Below are 25,115 nucleotides of genomic sequence, written 5' to 3' on the forward strand. Positions count from 1 at the left end.
TTTTAATTTTTGTTTAAAAAAAGATTTTTCACCACTGAAAATTAAAGATTTGGGCTTTTTCATGATATTCATAAATTTGACACAATAGCATGCACGGGACAGCTGTGGGAGAAGCTGTATTTCAAACTGTCTGAGATAACCGACATCCACGTCAACCTGCTTCAAACAGAAGCAAAAAAGTAACAGGAGATAAGAGCCTCAAGTACAACAAGGTTGTATTAGAACCACGACTACAAAAAGAAGAATGGGCAAGAGGGGAATGATAAATCGGAATTTGCTTTTCATCTAAATGTAAAACATAGGCTCAACAGGTAAATAAATAGCAAAGAGATGGCATATTCCCTCCATCTGATCTCGTGGAGCTCTTGAGAAAAGGAAACTTTACAGGTGGGAAAAAGACTTACAAGGACGAGTATGGCTTGACCACAACAGATGTTTAGTCTGTGAATCTGAGTGGGAGCCAGGCATGAGATAACATTATACAGACCTTCATTAGACAGAGGTTTCATTGATAGAGATTTTGGGTCTACGTACTGACATTTCTTCCAAGTCCCATTTAAGAAAGTAAATCCTTTTATGAATTATATCTTTCTATTTCAACATCTCCATCTCCCTTTACAAAACTGCAATTATGCCATTATCTTCAGAGATTCATAACAACTAGCCTGTATATCATTTGAAATACCATTAAAACACTAAATATCAGGAAAGTAACATTCATGTGGAGCAGAGTATTCAGGTGTGTAAAAGCTGGAAAATATACCGGTTTGTCTTTCTTATTCCATTCCCATTCGTGAGAGCAGTGCCCATTTCCTCCATCCTCAACAGCCACATCACTGGAATTTTCTTTTTGGCATAGTCTGGGAAAGTGATAAAAGCCCTGGGAAAATCCATGAAGGAAATAATAGTGCTGTAGTCTATAGGCTTAGCGGTCACCATGGCTGGCCACAGGCACAACTGCATGGGGAATTACACTGCTGGCTGGTCCAACACGTCACAGGAGTAGGAGCAAACACCCTGCACAACACTGAGGTGATGAAGACAGGGAGGGTTTTGGCTCTTCTGTTCACATTGGTAAATCCACATTGGATTAAAGGTGGCAATAAGGGTGATCACACTGCGTAACCAAAGAGTTGTAAGGACTGGAGAGCCACCTTGCTGCCAGATACTGAGCATTCACTGGACTCAACAAGATACAGACAATATGGAAAAATATAATCTGACCATAAGATAGAAACTCCAAACAAAAAAAACCAGACATATTTGGCTATATTATGGTAGCAGAATCTCCTTAAGTTTGTAGCTTAACTTTTCTTTTTACTTGGCTGACCAGCCAGCAATTTTAAGACAACTAACAAATGCAACAGATTAAAAAAAAAAAAGTAATTATTTTTGGTAATTCAAACAAATTTTGTTTTGTTTTCCATTCAGCTGAAAAGAGGCATCCAACTGAACCTAAGGATGAGCCATTCATCAAACATCTGTTTTCCCGCAAATTATGTTGGCATCAGATTTGACATTAGAACTTATGGAAGCAAAAACACCACTGTAATGAGAAGCAACTGTGCAGTAGAGAACCTTATAGGAAGGTTGTGGTAAAAAGACACCCTCTATTTCATTCTTCAAAAGCAATTGCCTTGTCTGCAGTGGATAACTTCTTCTATCCCAGTAGCCACTCCCAGAAAATCACAACAATCACTCAACAAAAGCAGTTCAGACTGATAAGATGAATGAAATCATTCAACAGAATTTAAGGGATAGGATCTCCCTTCTCCCATACTAGGTGATATCATTTATAGACTTTCAGCAGTTTCCTCCCACCGCTCTTCTGAATGATGACAGATTATTTTTGTGGATATTTTTTCCACTTCTCAAATGAAGGCACAAAGAGAAAGTAATTCGTATGTGTCAAATTTGTGTACTATGTTATCAAACTAAAACTGACAAAACAGGTTTGGTTGCTAGACTTCCTGCTGGACATAAAACACCTTGCTGAATCCACTTAGGAGAGATGCAAGATTTTTGAAGATTGTTTCACTGAGCCCCAGATCATAATGCAGATACTCTACATAGCATAGGTTTATAAAGTACATCAAGAAACCATCCAGAATATCTGTGATCACGCCCAAATTTTTCAGACTGCTGCCAACACTGATCTTGTAATATTGTGAACAAGAATGCATTCTACAGACATAGAAAGACATGGAAAACTCAGGATGCCTAGGAGCCAGTTTCTTAACTTAGGATCAAGAAACAATCACCACCTGGGGAAGACCATCACATTTTGTGGTGACAAGAGCTAGGAATCGCCTGTACAGAAACTACCAAAACTATTTCAGATTTTAACAGGAAGAACTGGCATTTATGATGCTTCTTTTTACGAAAACCGAACAAAAATACCTTTGTCATTGTTTAACCTCAGCCAGCAACTAAGCACCACAAACCCGCTTCCCCCTCCCCCCTCCCAGTTGGGGGGGGGGGGGGGGAGAAAAAGGTAAAACTCGTGGGTTGAGATAAGAACAGTTTAATAACTAAAGTAAAATAAAATACACTACTAAGAAGAAGAATAATATTATAATAATAATTGTAATGAAAAGGAATATAACAAAAAAAGAGAGAAATAAAACCCAAGAAAATACAAGTGATGCACAATGCAATTGCTCACCACCCACTGACCAATGCCTGAGCAGCAATCCATCCCTCCCAGCCAACTCCCCCAGGTTATATAATGAGCATGACGTTCCATGGTATGGAATACCCCTTTGGCTAGTTCAGGTCAGCTGCCCCGGCTCTGCTCCCTCCCAGCTTCTTGCACACCTGCTTGCTGGCAGAGCATGGGAAACTGAAAAGTCCTTGGCTTAAGATAAACGCTACTTAGCAACAACTAAAACATCAGCATGTTATCAACATTATTCTCACACTAAATCCAAACACACTGTACCATCTACTAGGAAGAAAATTAACTCTATCCCAGCCGAAACCAGGACAACCTTCAAAACCTAAATGTCACATTGCATGGAACTGGAGGACTTCAGTACCATGAATTAAAATTTGGACAACTAAAAATCCATTGCAACAGTAACTGACAAAAACATCTACTTTGAGCACATGCTCCAGCACACTTAGCTAGTAAATAAATAATATGGCTCAATCTTAAAAGATTAGTCAAGAGCTAGCTATTCATTCAAGAAGCTTGTTCTAATAAAATAATGTGATGTAATGCATCTTTGCCTAGTAACAAAAAAGAAACACAGTACATAGCATATGACCCAAAGCTTACTGAAGTCAGTAGGAACTTAAGAGCCTTCCCAAACTAAAATAAAGCAGTTGCATAAGCCAGGAAACAAAATTTCTTAATAATGTTACAAGAATGTATTTTATCCTTAAACAAAACAAAACAAAAAAAAAAACAAAAAGAAAGAAGCCTTTAGAATGAAACATACTAAGCTCAGCTGCTCGCTCTAACCCAGTGTGATCATTTTATGTTGCAAAAATTGATCTCCAGCAATGCCTAAAATGTATGGGGAAAAGCACAAACAAAGCATGTAGAACTGACACTTCTGCTACACACTTGCAACTCTCAGCATTTCACTGTGGAAATCCTAAGCCAAAAGCCTATCTAGATCTCCCTATTTAATATTTGCCAATGAAACTGTACTTCACAAAGTCACTGTATTTTTTTCCTCCCACTCACAATTAAGGTCTCCACAGCATCTCATGCTCTACAGCGCGAGTTCTACGATTTCCTTCTTCACTGAAAAAAAAACAAAACCAAAACTCTCCTTCATGTTAAACTCTACTCTGCAACCACCTCACATATGAGAAACCAAAATAGTTGTTTTCTATTAAACTTTTATGCTAATTGTGTGTTCTAGTCTACCAGCTGCCCTTTTCCCCGCCCCAGGATGAAGAAATTTTGCTTACTTAGGTTTTCTTCAAACAGCCACCATTCTGTGCCTTTGACCACAGGGTATGCTTTATGAGCTTGGGTAGCATCCAAGCTATGGGTGCACCATGGATGCACTATAGTAGCCTTATATGTTTTAAATTGATCCTAAATTCCCTTTTTTCACAATATCCAAAATTCTGTTTCTCTTTTTAATCACACCAGCACTGAGACGATGTTTGTAGACTCACAATGACTCTCAAATCAAGCAGTAACAGCCTCTTGTGGTATAGGCACTGTTACAGCTTTCACTCAGCTTCACGATTGCCATCATTTTGCATTCATCAACCCTGACTTTCATCTGAATTTATTGCCTTGATACCTATGGTGGGATCTCTTTCTCCTTATTTGGGAGGTCTATAGCATAATCTCCTGTGTCTGAGCTAGACATCTTAATTCCTTTTATACCCATAATGTCTTTCAGACGTCATTCAAAACAGGACAGATGACTCACACCACTAAAATATGTACGTCTCTCCAGCAACTCTCTAAAGTGAATCTTAAGAATCAGTTCAGATACAAGTTTCACAACATTAGAAAAATCCCAGCTTTGTATTTTGAAATTTTACAATTTACAATTTACAGTGACCTCTATTTTTGACAGTCCTGAATAATTATGTAACAATAACAAATTGTTAGGTCATAAAGTATCCCTTCCTCCAGACGGTTTATATATGTGTTGAACAGAAGAGATTCCTGATGAATCCACTGGTAACCTCCTTTTATAATTAAAAAAAACCCAAAAAACAAAAAACCAAACATTTACTCCTGCCCTCTGTTTCCTTTTTAAAGATTGCCATTATACCTGCCATCTTCTGTTCCTCAGGATGAATAAAGAATACACTCAGCAGTTCATAGTTCAGCATGTCACACCTGACTTCTTTCAGACCACTTACAGGAGGATGATTCGGTTTTAGCCATTTGTTACAATTCATCTCAAATTCAAGTTTCTTTTTGAAGTAATGGATTTTATAAATTTGAGCTAAAATTCATTTTACTAACACTGTTAGCTTGAGACAGTTTTTCACTTATTCCCTATAAATATTGGCTCATGCAAAAGAATTGCTCTGACCTCATTTATAGAGGATATTAATGCAAATAGTTCATTAGTTCTTCTGGCATGCACTTATCTTTCCTAAATGCTCTAATTGCACCTTAATCAGGTTTTTTCAAGACCACATTCTTGCAGGCTTCTTGCTTCCAATGAGTTTAACTCCTACTTTTATGCTTTCAGCAAACTCAAAATAATTACTTAAAGTAATTCCCTCAAGATAATTTTTCAATCTTTCTTATCAAAGCTTACTTCTAAGCCTGCTAGGCTCACGCTCTTTTCCATTCTCCTTACTTGGACATGACGAGTACTTTTTAAATAATGGTTGGGTTCTGAATTGGATTTTTCTTTTAACCTCCAAAAGCTCTTTATCCTTCTGTTCACCTACCCTTGGATTTATTTTTAAATAAAAACAATTAAATAAAGTTTTATCCCGTTTTGGAAGGGTGCTCACTCCCTTAGAATGTTTTCACCAGGGGCATACATGTGCAATTAGCACTGACTACTAGAGAATCCCTCATAACCTGCAAGCATTTTCTCTTTATGTACTCACTTTAAACTCCCACTAGACTCCACATTTCTTCATAATCGTCTCTTTATAGAAGTTAAACACTGTATTGCATTTTTCTCTACTATATGGATGCAGAAGTTCATTTGCCAAAGTTCACCCTCATTTGTACTGAATCTTTATTTTTAAAACAGCTACATACCGAGCCAGGCCATTTCTGCAACATTCTGAAATGGATCACATTTCACCACTGTCCCAGAAATCCTTACAGTGCAAGTAACTAAAATCTTTGAGGAACTGGCTGCAGGTACAAGAATGCTAACCAAAGATGTTATGCATACAGGATTTGGTTTTCTGTTTTCTTCAAATTCAATAATTATAGCTCATGCCTTTTAGCAATAGGTACAGATGATAGAATGGGAGATGAGGAGCCACAGAAAGGAAGTAACAGGGGATATTCAGTCCAATCCCCAATTAACATAACTATTCATAAACCAAAAGCAGAGAGAAATACCAGGTAAGGAGGTACCATAAAAACTTCCAAATTGCTAAAGGCCAGGAAAGTACATAAGGGCTGCATCATTGGAAATGTGACCTGTTATACTCTTTCTCCGAAGCAGTCGCTGTTGGACACAGAATACTAGGCTGAGTAAATCTCTCATATAGCTGCTCTTGCATTAGGTGTCTCAGTCATCAAGAACTTGGAAAATTCACAGCATTTCAAAATTGAATAGAAAAAAAGAATAGAACAAAAAAATACAAAGAAAAATTATCAGAATTTTCCCTTTGAAGACTTACAAAACTAAATAACATAGAAATCTTTGATCTCCCTTCAAGTTCGCTAGTCTTCCTCGTATTAATAATTACTTAATATAATGTCAAAAATACAAAAACCAAACCAAGGACAACTGAACATGCTCTAAGAGTCAAATGCTATTTCCAGTTTGAATTGAAGAAACTTGGAATCAATAAATATATGAATACACAAACAATACTTTTCACAAAGTTTAGAAATTTCAGGGGCAAGCCAAGTACATTACTGTATAAATGCACACGTGTTCCTCAGAAAAGTCTGAATGACCTTTCATTTGAGTTTGGAAAAATCCAAGCACAAACATATTTCTCATTTCGAGAGCACTCTCCACTATGTCTTCATAGGGGCATTGCAAACATTTCCTATTACCAAACTTATGAAGCTCCAATTAGCCTGGTTTTATTTTCACATCTCTGAAAAGAATCAGAGCACAAAAAGCAATCCTGTAAACTGTTCAGTGGAAGCAGTCACATGAAAACATCAGACTGAACACAGGACAAATTGAGCACATTAATAATAATTTCAGAAAGACATGTTAATATTGATTTACAAACTCACCTTCGATGCCCAGATTTGAGTTAAAGATTTTTTTTAAATTCCATTCCACTTATGTTTTAATATATAGGCATTCATACACACACCTCTCAACCACCATTTTTCACAAAAATTACCTCTTCTAAAGAAAATACTTAATGGAGACAAGACAATACAAGATGAATAAGGTCCTTGAGAAAACGGCAACCATTTCTCTTTGTTATGCTTATTGTAATATGCGGACAATACAAAGTTCTATTGTGTCCTTACATTTTCATTTACTTGTAAATGTTTACATGACAGATATGGTAGTTAATTATAGTTAATAGTTTGCACTATTACACAGGTTTTGAAGCAAAGTTTTATGTGTTTGGGGTTTTCTTCTGGAAGGGAAGATAAAGAAGGAAATCAAATACCGGCCACAAGATGTGTTTATTTAACTGGAACCCACAGGCATCATTTTTTTGAGTATGCCAGTGGCAGAGAATGAGAACTTCTACGAGAAGCAGCTGAATGAGAAGATGCATAAACCACACTAAGTTCTGATAATCTCTCCAAAAGAACTTCCTGCCAGATGGTTTATAGCATCAGGTTAAATATTTTCTAGTGGGCACTATCATGGTTTTTCCGATTCTTTTAAGTATCGCCTGAAGAAGGAGAATTTTAAAAAGAAAAAAAAAAACAAACGAAAACCTACTCTCCAGGATCTAGATCTGGTCTGCCTTTCAGATAAATGGAAAAACAAATTTTATCTGTGATGATACTAATTCCATGCTAACAAGCTTTTTCAAAACCTGCTCAGTGGTGCACAAAATACTGGAGCAGTAACCTAGTAAAATTTGAAGCATGCTAGAGAAACTGTATGTCGTAGCTATTGGAAATCATATTTGTCAAACACTTCCATATCAAGCACAGAAAGTATCCTTTACTACTGAGTTTGGATGACAGAAATTAATCACTCCATTTGCACTGCAGTATCTGTCTGTGAGTTGGCCGCTCTTTTAAGTGGAATCATTCATGGAACCATAATATATAAATCTGTGTGGCCTGTGAGCACAAATTATCTCATCCAGGACATTCTGATGGAATTTCAGGTAGTTTGCTTCAAATCTCATTGATTCTTGTAACTTGTAGATGGAAGGAACATTCTAAACACTAAGAAAATGCTGCTTTTATTTGTCACTAATTTAGGGAAAATCTGCTTTGTTGGGCAAAAGCAACCTATTAATGTACAACACACTCTAAAAGTGTTCACCTCAAAAGCGTCAAATTCTACTGGCAGAGGAACAGCACAATCACCTCTATGAAGGAACTGAACACGCCACACTTCCTTCATGCATGCATGTTTCCATCACTTCGATAACATCTACCAGGACCATCTTACAACAGACTTGATCATTATTCAAGACAATCAGAATTCTAAATCAAAAGCAACATATCTAGAGCACTGAGGCCTCATGTTCTCCTTGATATTTCTAATAATAAAATGCTTAATTAAAAAGCCATACACACGACACCTTACCTTTGACGCCATACGCATGAACAGTGAGTTTTGATCCTCTGGTGTTCTCATCTTCTCATTTTTGACCAAATCCTTCAGGTTCATACTATCATCATCCTGAAAATACCTTACTCTTTCTTTATCTATATGAGTAGGGACCTGGAAACAAACATATTGAAAATAAATATTAACCTAGTGAGAAAGATCAACTATAAAATTCAGATCCTAATAATTTAAACAAGTTTAAAGCATCATGAATCAAGCTAAGCACATCTGAAACAATTGGGCTTACTGCTTCATTTGACGTAAGGAAAAGAACATCTTCCCCTTTCTTCAATTGCATCAGTACATCTAAATAAAAATATAGCCTCTTCCCAAAATCGCTATATCCTTTATATCCTTAAGCTATCAGAGCTACAACTTTACCACTCAGGAAAGATGTACAGTAATTCACTGAAACAGTTAATCTGCTCACAAAAATGGAATATTCCAAAAAGTAATCTTCATTATTTACAGAAGCTTTTGAATTGTCAAGTCACAGACACTTCTGAAACACAGCAATCACAGACAGTACTGAAAACTTTTACAAATGTGGTACCTCTGCTGTGAAATGTAGCCATCTTAGACAGAATGCACAAGGGAACAGAGCTTGTCCTTTAGGGCAGGACTAAACTAAATCCTGAAGGAGCATAGGGAATGGTCATTAACATAACACAAGATGGCATTTTCCAAAATGGAAACAACAGGAGGATGACAACCAATTCCTCACTCTCTTGTGCCTTTCACTCCTCTACAGCAGTGTTATAAACTGATCTGTCCTACTCATCAAGAACATGCTTGCTAGTAATCTGAGGTATTGTCATCTCCTCTTATCCCAAGAAGGTCAAAATGTTAGTTTATTTACTGTTGCAAGCAATTATCCTAAGAATAAAACACTGCTCCAGCCTCCAAGCTTCTCACTGTTCCCCAAAGCACTTTGTTACAAAGATTAGGTCATAATTTTTATACTGTAGTAGCAGTATTTTTGATCAGAAGAAAAGGAAAATTAGCCGCTGAGGCCTGAGTATCTCAGTAAAATCTTTCTTATTTTGGGAATATTCACCTCTGCTAATCTTCATTATTTACATAACTTTATGTAATATAAACTAATTGGCTAAGAGACTGTGATAACTTGAAAAACTTACTTTTCCTTGAATGTACATTTAAATAAGCCCTAAAGTGATCCCTAGGGAAATATAGTCTGAAAATAAACTTAATATATGCTTAATAAATATGTACTCTAACACTTAATTACAATCATCTTCTGAAAGGAACTTTTTAACTACCTATTGACATTCTGATAAGACAATCATATTAATTATGGCATCATAAAACTACAAAATCATTTCAGAATTACACTTTAATACACTTGTAAAACTTACCATCTGTTGCTTTCTCCGTCCTCCTTTTGGCTCCTGTGGTTCAGTTGGTGCGGTCACAGGCCATGCCCTTCCACTTTGATCTGTTCTAACAAGGACCACTTGTTCATCATCTTGACGGCTTGAAGCCTGTGTCAGGTTTTAAGACATATTTTAAAACAGATGATACAGACAAAACCAAAAGAAACACCTAATCCACACTAAATAAATGCTTAAAATCCTAAAGATTAAATAACAGATTCTTTACACTTTGCATGTTCATTATAATTCAAAGCAGATAGTATTACCTTACAAAAGGTATTCTTTTCCATATTCAAAAAGAACAGAATACTAAAAATATATTCAGCTAGGTAAGTGCAGAGTTAACAAATCCTTTCCAAAAAGAACCAAGTTTGTATTCTCAGTTCTTTCTCACAAAGCTTCATCCCCAGAAGAAATACAATGCTTCTGAAGTCTTAAATAGATAATATTGAATTAACATACACCACCACCATTATAACGGTGTATTCCTGAAAACCACCTGAAAAGCTGCAGCATGTTACTACTTCTGGGCTTTTTGTGGACAGGGGGTGTTGAGGGGGGGTTGTGTTGGTGTATTTTTTTCCTTTCAAAACTTGGCTAACAAACTAGCCAAAACGTTAGCTATTGCTTTTCAACACATTCCGTTAGATCAGACTTTTGTTTCCTACACTGCACCTACTACCAGTACAGATCACTTTTATCACAATGTAATACTGACTTTTTTTTAATCTTGATTCTAGGATATGCAGAATAGGAAATACAAACATCTCAACACAAGTCTCTCTATGGTGAAGAAGAAACAGATGAGTAGATTTACACTGATTATTTAGGTCAAATTAAATCATAGATTGACGCAGAAATGACAACATTTAAATCATCTGTTTGTGTGCTGAAATATATGGAAACACAAACAAGCATTTACCTGATATATGCCAAATAAGTCATTTGCCTTTGGATGGCAAACACATTCAGTCTCATATAAACTATACTTGTACTTAATTACTGCTTCTACATACCAAAAGAAATTTGAGAATCATGAGGAGGGTATCTTCTAAACCTGACTAAACCAAGCTCTTGAGGTGCTGGAGATGCGAGGTGAGAGGCACACACAGGACAGGGCACCAAGGGAAGCTTTCACATGCTTACCCTTGGTCCTCATGGTGGAATAGAACCACCAGTTCATCTGCTGGAAGAGCAACACAGTAGGGCACAAGCAATCCAGATTTCGAATGCACTGAGGACAAGTACTGACACAAATGCTGAACAAACGGACTAGGAGTGTTGCTCTACTGAATTTTCTACTCAGAAATTTAAAAAACCTAATCAGGGACGTGGAAGTCAGCAGCTGCCTTGGCTGCAGCAACCACGAGATAGTGGAGCTTAAGAGTCTGAGGGAAGTGAGGAAGGCAAGTAACAGAACAAAGAAAAAACCCTGGATTATAGGAAAATGGACTTCAGCTTATTCAGGGATCTGCTTGGCTGGATCTCAGGAGAGATGGTCATGAATGACAAAGGTGCGCAAGAAAGCTGGTTGATCTTCAAAGACGACCTCCACAGAGGATGAGAAGGGTCCGTTTGATCTGCTATTTGGCTAAATGTGGAACTTCTAAAGAAGCTCAAAAACAAAAAGGAAGCTTACAGAAGGTGGAACCTGAGACAAGTTACCCAGGAGGACCACAGAAGCACTTTCCAGGCATGCAGGGATAGAATTAGGAAAACCACAGCTGAAGCTGAAACTAGCAAGAGATGCAAAGAACAAAAAGCAGGGATTCTATGAGTATATTGGATATCCCTCTACAAGCAAGGACAACATAGGTCCACTGCTGAAAGAGAGGAAAGACCTAGTGACAAAGGACATGAAAGAGGCTAAGACACTCAATACTTTGCCAGTCTTTACCAGCAAGGTTTGCTCTTGGGCTTCTCAGGCCCCAGTGCCTAGCGGTAGAGTTTGGAGGACAGAAGTACTACCTGCAGGAAAGAAGGATCAACATAAGGACCACTTAAGCAAACTGGAAATATGCGAGCTTATGGATCTAGATGGGATGCATATATTACGCTGGACAAGAGGTCTCTATCACATCTGGAGAGTAGTGGTGATCAGTGGATGCCCCTGGAAAAAGGTAAATGTATAGTTACCTTCAAAAAGGTGAAGAAACACCAGGGAACAACAGGACGACCACCCTCACCTCAGTCCCCAAAAAATTACAGAACAAGTCCTCATGGAAGCCCCTTCCAAGCACAAGAACAACAGCAAGGTGACTGGGAACAGCCAACATGGATTTGCAAATGGCAAATCGCGCCTGATAAATCTGCCCTCTGAGGTAAGATGACTGGTTCAGTGCACAAGGAAAGTACCAGGGATGTTGTTTACCTTGAAGTTTGCAAGATTTTCAACGCAGTCTCATAGTATTTTTGTTGACAAATTGGAGGGATGTGTAGACTGCAAGACGGGTGGGAAATTGTCTGGATTACCAGGCTCAAAGAGTAGTTGTCAAGACTTCAAAGTCTAACTAGCACTCCTCATAGTATAACTAGCACACTGTTACAGATGCCATTCCTCAGGGTTTGATCTCTGTCAACACAACTTAACTTCAACATCTTGGACAATGGAACAGAATGCGCTCTCAGCAAGTTTGCCAAGACACCAAATAGGTGGGATGGGGACATGGTTGATAGACTTGAGAGTAGGGTTGCCATTCAGAGGGAGCTCAACAACCTGAAAGAATAGGCTGACAGGAACCTCAAACAAATGCAAAGTCTCCCACCTGGGGACAAACTCATGCATTGGCAAAAGTTGAAGACAGACTAGGGGGCAACTCTGTAGAAAAAAGACTTGGGATCCTTGGTTGACAGCATGTCAAAAAAACCAGTTTGTGAGTCAGCTAATCACATCCTGAGCTGCGTTTTCTGTCTCATAGATTAGACAAAGTAATGAGAATTCTCGAGGCCAAAATGCTACCCTTAATCATGCACATGCAATTTATTACACTAGTTTACTACCTATAGAAGAATTGCAAAAAAGTCATTTTCAAAAGATCCCATAAACTAGTAAGATTACAGAGGGAAATGGGCAAACAAGCTTAAAGCATTCGTTCTCCCAAAACTGCTCTAGCTCTGGACAAAATACAGTAGAAAGACATTCTGAAATAACTCTTATTTTTTTAATGATATAAGTATGTAGCCTTGAAACATGGTTGAGTGAAATAATCAGTTTTGTCAAATACTAAAAAATGTATATAGAAAGTTATCATTTCCCCCTCTGTAAAACTAAATGGAAATTAACTTCTCGAAAATGTATTTTCAGATTAACGTCTTTTGTACTATCAGCTAGACATTTTTCAGCAATTTTCTACTCTATATTTTAATATTTAACATTGTTACAGACACAAAACAGTTTTTAAGCAGACTTCCTGTGTTCTTTATATAGAACATAATACAACTGCTCATTTACAATGGATGTAGAGCTTTGCAAGTCTCTGCATTGCCTTTGCTTTCCTTGTAATCGACAGATATCCGTAAGAAATCTTTTATTCTTAGCAAAAAACAGTTTGCTTACTGTTATTATTGCGGTCAACAAGTTCTAACCTGTTCTCTTTAACAAGAGAAACAGCGCTAAATGCACATCTTACCAGCTGTTTCACAATTACTATTGCCTGACAAAGCATGGAGACCTTTTTATGACCTATGAGCCAAAAAAAGGATGATTATGTATTTTCTTTTTTCTTTAATATGCTTATTACAACTGGTGTAAGAGTTCAAAACTTCTAAACAGGAGCTACCTGATCTAGAAACAGTGCAATCAGTCAACCGAATCCTTTGTCTGACATACATCTTGTATTTAAACTGAATAAAGACCAATAGGAAACTAAAGATAAACAGTGTCATTTTCCTTTCATTATTTCTATCAGCACTCTGAGCACAATTTTTTTTTTGCAATACTGGAGTTCACAAAGCACCATGTCCCAGGACCCAAACTAATAGAAGACAGGACCCAGAACTAGTCCTCTGGTTTGTTTGAGTTTTTTAAACTTTGATTTCAAACTTGAAAGGCAGATGACTACAGAAGAGGTATCACAAGAGCCATGTCACAATTTACATAGGGATGCTATCATAAAAAAGCGCATGTCCATTCTGCATTATGCTCCTAATCTCTACTTCAGTTGAAGGGGGGAAAAGAAAAAAACACCAACAGAAAACCCTATTAGCCATGACTGACAGTTCTTCTGAGATTATATTACAAAGAAGAAAAACAGAACAGCTGTGAATACATTAAATGCTGGATATCAGAAAGAAAGAAGTTCATAGAGTGGTCCTTACCATTAGACATAGATAGAGAAGGTTAATATGAAAACTACTGGTAATGTTGATTTTTCTTTATCAGAACCCAAGAGGCAAGCTGCCAATTGCCTGTCTTCAGTTCGATCTGTCAGGCAGTGACAGGTGAATGGATAGTAAAATCACTATCACTCATATGAGCACAGAGGAGTTCCCTCAATTTCCTTGTACAATAGGAACATTTTGCCAGGTAGTGTAAATCCTTTTTGTATTGGGCACCTTCAGAACTATAAGACCAGAAGCAAACACCTGCCTCAAGGAATTACCTACAAGTGAGGTCATCTTAGTTTGGACAGAAAAGTGTAATCCCTGAACTCCTAGTCTACCCTTCAGCACTTAAGATCTTATGGGCACGTAAGTTTTTCTCAGTGGAGTTCTAGAGTCATATTGAGTTATGCTTCCGAGCATGTCCAAAACTGCTCATTTAACTTCAATGCAGCTCAGGAAGATTACAAATCTCTCTCTCACAACTTCTCTACCCACCAAGCAAAGAGAGGAGCAGGAGGAGGCCTGGAATACCTGTACAGCAGGAGTGAAGAACAGACATGGAGGACTCATTAAGCCTGACAGAATTTATCAGCACGTATGAAAATGGAGCATTATCATATAGCTCAGTGATGAAGGCACTCCCATGGATTCCAGTCCTTCAGATAAAATACCAGGGAGTAGAATGAATATATCCATTTCCCAAATGACTGCTTAAATACTTCATTACACATCAGCTATTGCAAACTCCATTTCCAGGTACTTAATAGTTGCAGCTTACAGTATTGTTGTCAGCTGCCTACAAGTATAGCACAGGAGTGCTAAGTGCTGTTCCATATCACTCCCTTTATGCGCCCAGCCCTCAGTCTTCCTGTACCTTCATCTGCTCCCACCAACTACCTTCTCATTTGGAATGGAAGTTACTACCTTTTCAGCTGACGGACATCCGTTCAGATGATGGACGTCCTGTCAAGAGCCAGGTTAGCTCAGCTCCCTCCAAACAGGGACAACAGTACCTTCCCACTTCATAGTGGTGTTCTCAGACTTAAACAAAGATAGAGAGAGATATATACATACACACACAAAAATAAAAAGGCAGAAATTCTTCACCAGAAAAATAAGCATTTCACTTTCTGAAAAGATTAAGAATAAAAAAAAAAAAAATTAAAAAGCCTGAGAGCTTCTTGATTGCACTACAAAGATGTTTAGGTAAATCGGTTGATTAAATTAGAGCAAATAATGGGGACATCACTAAATCTGGTGATATTAGGACAGCCTTTGTCAAATCTTATAAACAACTTTATTAATCTCAATTTGAAGCTATTTTCCACCAAACAACTTATGTCTGCTTTACATCTGCCATCCTTGCCTAATGAAGCTTGTTCCAGAAACCCCAATAAAGTCTGAAAATTCTGTAGATACTGAGGTATGCTAGCTTCAACAGCTTAATTACATTTTTCCAAAAAAAGTCACATGAGGTAGAAGTTATGGACCAAAAAGCTGTCTAGGTAAGCCAAACTTCTCTCTTCTGTATCACCAAAGGCAAATTTCATTTTGCAAAGCAAACCAAGATGTCGAACACTGGTCTGGCTCCAATAACAATAATGGTATTTTCAGAGAATATACATACAACATTACTTATTTCCAGCATCAGCCAGATACGTGCCTCAGCTGTTACTTTTTCACAAGATAAGGTGTTTTCTCTCTACTGGGAGGGGGAGAAGAGGTGACTCATCGCAATAGGAGAAAAAGGCCGTGTGCTTCCACCCCACACTTGCCATGTGCTAAAGGTCAAGCCTGGCTAGAGAGAGACCACCAGAGAGGGGGGACTGTGTTTTCATGTCATCACTATGCCGTTCAGACAGGTGTGAGACCTAGTTATTGCTACAGCATTAAAAGCACTATTAATTTGAAAACATAACAACAACAACAACGATCAGCATTAGATGAGCAAAGACAAAGGACAACAGGGTGGAGAAAGAATACAACATGAGCGAAAAGCAGCAGGATGTACACCACACTTTTAAATGGTATATAAATGCAAATGGAGTATTCTGGATATAATAATGAAGAGGTAATCGATGCAAGTTGCTAGGGTGTTGGTCATTTCTTTCTGCATGTAAAAAAAACTAAACCAAATAGGCAGACATTTGTGAATATTGTAATACTTAAACAACCTATGACTCAGCAAGGCTCAGTACTATGACAGACAGTAGAAACAATTTTAACAGTTGAAGGAATTGGGGAAAAGGAAAGTCAAAGAAAAAGCAAAGTTTTAAAAACTGGGGGGGGGGGGGGGGGGGGGGGGGGGGAGCGGGGAAGTGTTTGCTAGGGAGTACTTCACTTGACAACAAGAAACTCACCCATCTGCAACATCTGGTTGGAATAAGCACAAAATTTTGTTTGAAATGGTGGAAAAGACAAATACACTCACAGGCTAAATATTTTAGACTTAACACAAGATAATCATGTAGAGGAAAATCATAAAAAGAGCAGTATGAAAAGACAGAAAGGAAACAGGGAATAATTTTAAAAATGTATACCCAGCAGATAGGGAAAGCAAAGATGAAGTTAACACCAACAGAACGTATCATAGGAAACACAACAAATGCCCTAGTTCTTTAAAGTCTTGGATGACTCTACAAGTTTGGAAGCTGAAGACCCACGTGGCCACACAGGGATACAGCAGCTCTCCCAAGAGGACTAATCAAATCCACACACAGAAAGGGGAGCAAATGACAGGAGTTGAATGAGTGGCTGGAAAGATGCACCTGACTGAGGATTTCACAAAAACAGGACCCTTCAGAAATGCTTACTTGTTAGATTATTCACTGAAAACTGTGAAGGGGCCTGCTGCCCCTATGGAGACTCCAAAAAGATACTGACTTCAGGTGAATCAGGTCCCTCCTTCCCCACATCTTTGTGTTGCTCAGACAAGAAAAGGGATGGAAATTTTCCACAAGGAATAACTGCAACTTTTCCATTCCCAGTCTCTAAATTTTCACCTCATTGTATACACAACTTTTCAAAAAGATAAATCACTAAAAACAATAGACATTACAACAGCAATGCTGCAGCAATTGCACAGAACAGTAAACATCAGATTCTTATGTCAACTTACAAGCATATAATTTCTTTTTAAAACATCCATCCCAAGATTTAAGTGTCTTCACTAAAATTTTTAAAAACCAGACATTTCAGAAAGGATGCCATTGTTGAGCAGCCTCTTATTTTCCCAAAATGAATGGAATTCACAAGGTGTTCTACATGTCAGAAAAACAGACTTTATGTGCCTTTGAAGACAGGCTCCAAAATGTTAGATCCTAACAACAGTTGCACTTTCTTTTTTCTTCTCATTTCTGCATGCCAACACACTAACATACAGGCAGTAGAAGAGTATCTTCTGGATCTGAACCATGGAATGAGTTGGGGCGGGGGTGGGGGATGGGGACTCAATAAAATAGAGCTGCCTCTGTGCCCACTCAAATGTTTCTCCTTTCTCTTAATGCATCTGATAATCAAATTCTTCACTAAGTTTTCATCCTCAGGAGGGTCAACTGTTTCACCTCAAATATTACACTCCTTGTAGGCTGCTACCAAACTTAAAACATCTGGCTGAAGATCAAGCAAAAATACAATACGGTAATCAAACACCTAAACTCCAATTTTTTTGCAAAAAGCCTTTTATAGACTGAGAGAAGAAAAATGACCAAATCTGTCCAAATCTGATGATTAACTTCTGACTTAGAAGTATGATTTTGGACATGCTTCTGGTATGTTTTTAAGTAGAAGTATCATGTTTGATACAGATATCAATGGTTTATTTCCATGTTTAATGATCATCCACATAAATAGGCATATGTTTCCTTCCCACCTTTTTACTGTTTAAAGGTGCTCTAGTTCTGCCTCAAAAATCACTTTCTCAGGTTCCCGATAAATGTCATCCCGTGAGGTCCAAGTTGTCTGTCTATTCTAGCAATAAGCAATTCACAATTGAACACAGCACTAGAACATTTTGTTATTTTAGCATGATACAGAACTCAGTAGCTGCCACCAAACACTAAACTGCTGCTAAGCTTCTGTTTTTAGAAGTAGTCCTCTCTAGATATGATCTTTTCTCCAGGTGAATGCTCTGATCTTGGAGATGCAGAATGGTTCACAAACCAAGTAAACTTATGTTTTGTGGAAAAAAACAAGCATTATACTGGAACGTATACACAAGATGTATACCAGTATAAGCCAACTTGTGTGGGAATACTTCAATTTTTCCACTTGCAAGACTTCGGATGGCCTTACATCCTACTTGGGGCATTACGCTTCAAGAAAGATGCAATCTTAACACGACAGAAACTGGAAAAAAGCAAGAAGAATGACTAGAGGACAAGAAAAAGTTCTTTAAAAAAAAAAAAAAAAAAAAGAGAGTTGGCAGAGAAGGAAGACAAAATTAGGGAACACATGCCAGTAGGTTGCAAAAACTCAAAAGGTTTTGGCAAACAGAATATGTGATGAGTAAGAGGAAAACAAAAAGGTTTAAATTGCAGAAGAAATGCAAGTTAGGTATCATAAAGGTTCTTCTAACATTAAGGACTGTAGAACAACAGTACAGTTGCCTAAGAAGAATATGGAATCATCATCATGTTTGGTTGTTTTTTTTAAAATGAAGAAGGGCTAGAAAACTACTAAGAACCATATATGTGTACAGTGAAACTAGAGAGGAAGACAGTAAGGCATTAGTAAGTTCTAATGAGAGATTTCAGCAGGCTCTCATTTACACAACATGAAATGATGAAGAGGATAAACATTTAGATATAATACATACTGAATTCTTTGAGTCAGAACCCTACAGCTGGCAGGTTTTTATGGGTTTTGTGAGTCTGGGGGTTTTTTTTCCTAATTTCAAACAGTTCAGAGTCCTGACACAAGGCATATGAGACTGACCATAACGTATTTAGATTTAATATTCCAGAGAAAAGGAAAAGGCAAAAAATTATAGTAATATTTAGCTTTAGAAGACAAAGTACAAAAAAAAAGAAGTGGTCCATCAAAGAGAAATTAAAAGGAGCCAATAAAAGGATAAAATAATTATGGACAGCATGAAGACTAATGTGAAGTCATGTTAGAGACTAAAAGTAAATGCATACTATGAACCAAGATTAATCCAATGGATCAGATATGCCAGGCATGATTATTCAGAAGATTAAAGATGTTATTAGAGGTAAAGACATCTTTCAGAAGTCAAAATCCTGTCTAAATAGAACTGAATTAAAAACACAGCATAAATATAGAAAGTTAATTGTATTAACATAAAAAGGCAAGGCAAAAGTTGATTTTGAGGAGGATCTTACTAACAATAAATACTAAAGCTATTTGTAAATACATCAGAAGCAGAAAGCTTTACGGTAGAAAAAAAAAGATGCTCAAGTGGTTATAGCAGTATCAGAAGATGACATTTGAATAATAAATTAATTACCTGCATTCTAAATACAGGATTTTCCTATTCAACAATTTTTTTTTTCTTTTAAAAACAGAATAAACTTTAGGAACCATCCTTAAATTGAAATATTAGTAAAAGAAGTTTTCAAGCAAGCTGCCATGACGAGAAGATTTTCACTAGAGCTCCCAAAAAGAATTCCAATACATAACGTCCACATCCTTCAGCATGCTTTATATCACTTAAATAGGTCTCAGTACGAAAACAATGGAGGGTGGCAATTACAACATAAACCTTTAAAATGTGCCAAAGGCTGATTCTGGGAATGACGGGGCAATGCACCTAACATTTGTAATGGACAAACTCACACAACTATAATAAAGAACAGAATTCCTCTACACTTGAATAAACGTGGCATACTGGGAAAGAGCCTTTGCAGGGAAAAGCCATGACTCACAGAAGTGTTAGACTTTTCTGAAGGATTTAAAGAAGCATGGATACCAATCTAACTGAAAGAGTGCACTTAAAACTCTCATTTTATCTGTTGATATTTTCTTTACACATGTATAGACTTGCATTCCTACAACTATATGAGATTATATAGAGTAACACATATGTGCCATTCAGCATAGCACAAGAATGGAGTAACTACTTTCTTTCGTACTAACAAACTGTGAAATTGCCCAGGAGACCTTACAAATATTCCCAGGAACTGTTACCATCTTTCATAAAAGAGGCAATAATTATCTTTTTGTGCTTTATGTAGAGATTCACTTGAGTCTGGCTTTTTGCTTTTGTTTTAACTTGCTTTTAATATCTGGAGATTGTATTATTTCTTCATGCAGTGGCATGGCATTACATAGCTTACTTTAAACCTCTCAAGTTTCATAATTAATTACTTATGAAATAAATATTATTAAATATTAAACATATTAAACTATATTATAAACAGATATGTTTGTGATAGTAATATAATAATTATTGATAATTACCAGATAAATATTATCTCTATTTAAGTACAATATAAATTTAAAAATATATATTAAAGTACTTTAAATATGATACATATTATTAAATGTTAAAGTTGAAACTGGAGAAGAGGCTCAAGTCACTGTCCCTTAATCTTGTGATGACTGCTACACAAACAATATAATTTACAGTCTGAAACAAACAAAGATAGTGTGTATTTACAGAACGAGAGGGGAACTGTTTGTTGCCATTCATTAAGGAACATGAATTTTTACTTCAGGCCAATTAAGTATGCAAAGTACACAGTTGTTCTCACCAAATGTACAAACCGCTATACAGCGATTAACACCCAACTGAACAAAACAAAGCAGACAAGTCTGGTTTTGAAAGATAAATGCTTTAAATTAAATACATAAATAAATAAAATGCAGTTCTGAAAAAGATTTTTGAACTCTCCAGAGATGATGCCTGTTCCATAATCCAGCAGCAGGAAATGGAAAAGCTCTGCCACCAGGTGCATGGCTTAATTTGAGGAACAGACACTGGAGTAGCTGAACAAAGGGACTAAGCAGGCCAAGCATCTGAGATAGGATCTACTCAATTGGAATTGGTTTTCAATGTTAACAGCTAAAGAGAATAAAATATATTTTAAGAGTCAGTGTATTGTGGGATAGGGAGCAACTAGAGCTAGGAAAAACAAACATGTTTTTTTTAATCACTGAACCAACAAAAAGCTGCATGCTGAGTGAGTTGAGAGCTGTCTGCAAATGTTTACCGAGAGCTACACTAAAGTGGTACAAGCACAGTGTAATGAAGGAACAACAAAGCTCAGGAACAGTCTTCAGCAAGGAACAAACCTCTACAACCAAATGCTAGCTATGGACAAATTAGATGCTGGACTAAGCATACAACCCATTTCCTTTCTCTTACAGTCTATGGCCAATGGAAATGCTTTGAATATTGTCTTATTCCTCTGTTGGAAAAGTCTGTCCTTATAATATCAAATAAGTGTCTAGAAGACATCTAGCACTTCTCAGAGTGCTGGACGTAGCTATTTCTTTCATCTGCTGTCTCCTGTTCTCTTCCATTACTCTTTCTTCTCCCATTTCAGTTACCCTTCTGTTAGGTTCTCAAGTTGCGTTTACACACGATCACTGCCGTTATCAGAAGGATGAGTCAATCCCATCTAGAAGGAGCAGTCTGCCTCCTTCAGTGCTGGCTCTTTGTAAGGGCATGTCTCATCATTGAGGAGTCAGTGCAGTCACCACCTGGAGTCCCCATGTAACATAGGTTTCAAAGCACCTAAGCTACCCTTCAGGCTCTGCCATTTGTTGTGAATAATGGAACTGTCAACTTCAAGGTAATGCTTATAAAATCAGTAGATAGACCATTCTCCATAGCAAGTCCAAGGTTTGGATCTCACAGCAAGATGAAATTAAAATGGTCACAGGTCTGTAACAGCAGTCCACTGTATAAAACTTGTATCTTTGATTTGAGTTTCTTATAGCAGAAAAAAATAAGATTAAGAGAAATAGCAGCATGAAGAAGGGAAGCAAGAGCAAACTTCTACCTAGGTTAAAAATTTAGTATTTCAGGAAAGACTCAGTAAACATAGTAATAAGCATCACTATATCAAAATGTATTAAGCTAATACAGAAATAGGATTAAGAAAAGGTTTTACAAGATCAGAAAGTTGGTCTGTATAATCAGGACCTTGTGCTTAATAGTGAGGAGGAGCATTAGAAAATCTAATGCAGGTTGTAACACAGAAATGAACTAGTCTACATAAGAGTAGTACTAGGTTTATGTATAAAGCATGAGACTAAAAAAACAAAAAACAAACAGACAAAAAACCCTCCAAACCATAGCTCCTATTTATAAGTGAAAACATTAATTATTAGAAAAGGATTAGGTACTTAGATAACTACTAATTGTTTGGTCTCTATCCTTTCTTTCCCTGTCAGTGAGCGACACAGGTTAATAACATGTTATCTAAAAAACTTAATTTCATGTTATTGATATAAAATTGATTGCCCTTTAAATTCAACAATTCTTTGTTCTTATATTACGGAAAAGGGTATTTTAGCTAAACTGTTTATTACTCAGAATAAGTAACGTGACCTTCTTATTCATCTCCTCTTTATATTTAATGCCTCCAATCATCCCTGCATTCAAAAATCTTTCTATTTGCTCTCAGTATTTATCTTCTTAGAGCATCTCTGAGATGGGGCGATCAGAATAGTACCTCATGAGTAGAACAGACACACACACAAACCTCCAATCAAATTCAGTAAGAGTTGTACTGCCAGGCTGTGGAAGTAAGATTGGAACTAGTAATGTGTAATTTACAGCAGCTTGTAATGTGTTCAGTGATGTGCCTAGTAATGGGGAAAACTAAAGCGATTAAGTCTAACTTAACTTTAATATTGGATGTCAGGAAGCCACATAACCTTGCAAATACAACTTAAAAAAAAGGAGCTAAAGATGCAGTTTGATATTTTAAATTGTTATTTAAAATTGTTGTTATATTCAACTACTTTGAAATGGTCAGTCACTTAACTGCACCATCAATGAGCCACTGTAGGTATGGGATGTAAAAAAATTTTTAAAAATGTAATGACTAGATGGCTTGTTTCTATAGCAAGAACATCTGATACAAAACATATATGCTCAGACCATAAAAAAGAGAAGTATTGCAGCATGTTGCTTCTTAAGTCCACAAATTCCTGTTTCACCTTATCAAAGACAGAAATGTAATATACGACTGAGAAGGTGATAAGCAGAAGTTCGGCATATGTGAATAAAAATAGCATTTACTTAACTAAATACAAAAATTTAGTAACAAGTAAATAAAAAAGTCCAGTAAAAATACTGCAAGAAGTTTCAAAAATGTTCAGGCCTCAATATTCACTATTTAGAAAAGACATTTACCCTAGCTCTGGTATATGAGGTATTTTCAGAGACTGTAGTATCAGAAAAGGTAATTTTACAAACTGAAAGCAACAGATTAACCCAACCAAAAAATAGTAATTCAGGCATATGAGGGAGCTTAGTAATGCATTTTTATTAGAAAGAGTAGTCCAACCTGAAAAATTATTATTAAAGGAGTATATGTAGAAAAGGGTCTTCAAAAAAAAAAAAAAAAAGCAGAGGATGAATGTGGGCAATTAGATGTTGCAGAACAAAGATTCAACTCTGCATCCTTTTAAGCTTCTACTCATGTATATTCATACTCTCAAGCCATTATCACTGCTGTTATTTTGGGAGACATCAGAAGAAAGCCAAAGACTTGAAAAAGCAAGGAGCTGATAACATCTTCTTACCTAGACAGGCAGAACAGAACGGTAAAGCTAATACTGACATTGGTAGTGGTGCTTCCATTTCAGACACTGGTGGAGTGCCCCACTCTCCACAGCCATCAGTGCAGCACCCGTGAAGAACCTCTGTAAAAATCTCACGCACACAACTTCACAAGCCGTGCTGCTAGCTGAAAGTATCTCATTATCCAGATGTGCTGGCCCAAAGCCATATGTCTTCATTCCTTTTAGAAGGATGGGTGCATAGTTTAATTGCTTCTCTTAAATAGCCTATTTCTATAAAATGTTTCTGCTTTATGTTGGTAGCAACAGCTAATGAGACCTAACATGTAATTACACTAAAGACCAGGTGGTCCCAACAGCCACTGGGTGATTAAATTCTCCTTTCAAAACCTCATTTTGAACACAATAATTGTGTTTCATTGCTTAAACATACAAAATATATTGTTAATTTATAGTTCACACTTTTATAAATGGTTTTGCGTGTAGATTATATTAAGTCCAAAAAGGTTTAATACCATGTATTTACCAAGTGTGCTGGTTTTGGCTGGGATAGAGTTAATTTTCTTCATAGCAGCTAGTATGGGGCTATGCTTTGGATTTGTGCTGGAAACAGTGCTGATAATGCAGAGATGTTTTCCTTATGGCTGAGCAGTGCTTACACAGAGTCAAGGCCTTTGCTGCTTCTCACACCACCCCACCAGCGAGGAGGCTGGGGGTGCACAAGAAGTTGGGAGGGGACACAGCCGGGACAGCTGACCCCAACTGACCAAAGGGATATTCCATACCATATGATGTCATGCTCAGCATATAAAGCTGGGGGAAGAAGGAGGAAGGGGGGGACATTCAGAGTGATGGCGTTTGTCTTCCCAAGTAACCCTTACGTGTGATGGAGCCCTGCTTTCCGGGAGATGGCTGAACACCTGTCTGCCGATGGGAAGAAGCAAACAAATTCCTTGTTTTGCTTTGCTTGCATGCGTGGCTTTTGCTTTCCTTATTAAACTGTCTTTATCTCAACCCACGAGTTTTCTCACTTCTACCTTTCTGATTCTCTCCCCCATCCCACCGGGGGGAGTGAGCGAGCGGCTGTGTGGTGCTTAGTTGCCAGCTGGGATTAAACCGCAACACCAAGGCTGTGTGAGGACCAAGAGAAGCATCAGTGAGGTTCTACCTTTCCATTTCAGATTGGAAGTATCTACCACACCAGAAAGGCTTTCCAGGAATGTTTTTGCTTTTCTTTTTTCTTGGGGTTGGAGGGGGTGTCAAATTTGTTAAGAAAACCAGA

General features: G+C 37.3%; 1 protein-coding gene across 4 annotated transcripts in view; it reads right to left on the bottom strand.

Moving 5' to 3' along the window:
- CWF19L2 (CWF19 like cell cycle control factor 2) overlaps nt 1-25,115 on the bottom strand; it is an 87,212-nt gene that overhangs the window by 20,487 nt on the left and 41,610 nt on the right. For all 4 annotated transcript variants that reach the window (XM_050912416.1, XM_050912425.1, XM_050912397.1 and 1 more), the window contains 2 exons: nt 9,776-9,901; nt 8,376-8,513 (listed from right to left, as the gene is read on the bottom strand). In XM_050912416.1, the coding sequence (XP_050768373.1) occupies nt 8,376-8,513; nt 9,776-9,901 (264 nt within the window). The remainder of the gene's footprint in view (nt 1-8,375; nt 8,514-9,775; nt 9,902-25,115) is intronic.

The sequence above is a fragment of the Gymnogyps californianus genome, chromosome 1, assembly GCF_018139145.2.
Source record: "Gymnogyps californianus isolate 813 chromosome 1, ASM1813914v2, whole genome shotgun sequence".
NCBI classification, from domain to species: domain Eukaryota; kingdom Metazoa; phylum Chordata; class Aves; order Accipitriformes; family Cathartidae; genus Gymnogyps; species Gymnogyps californianus.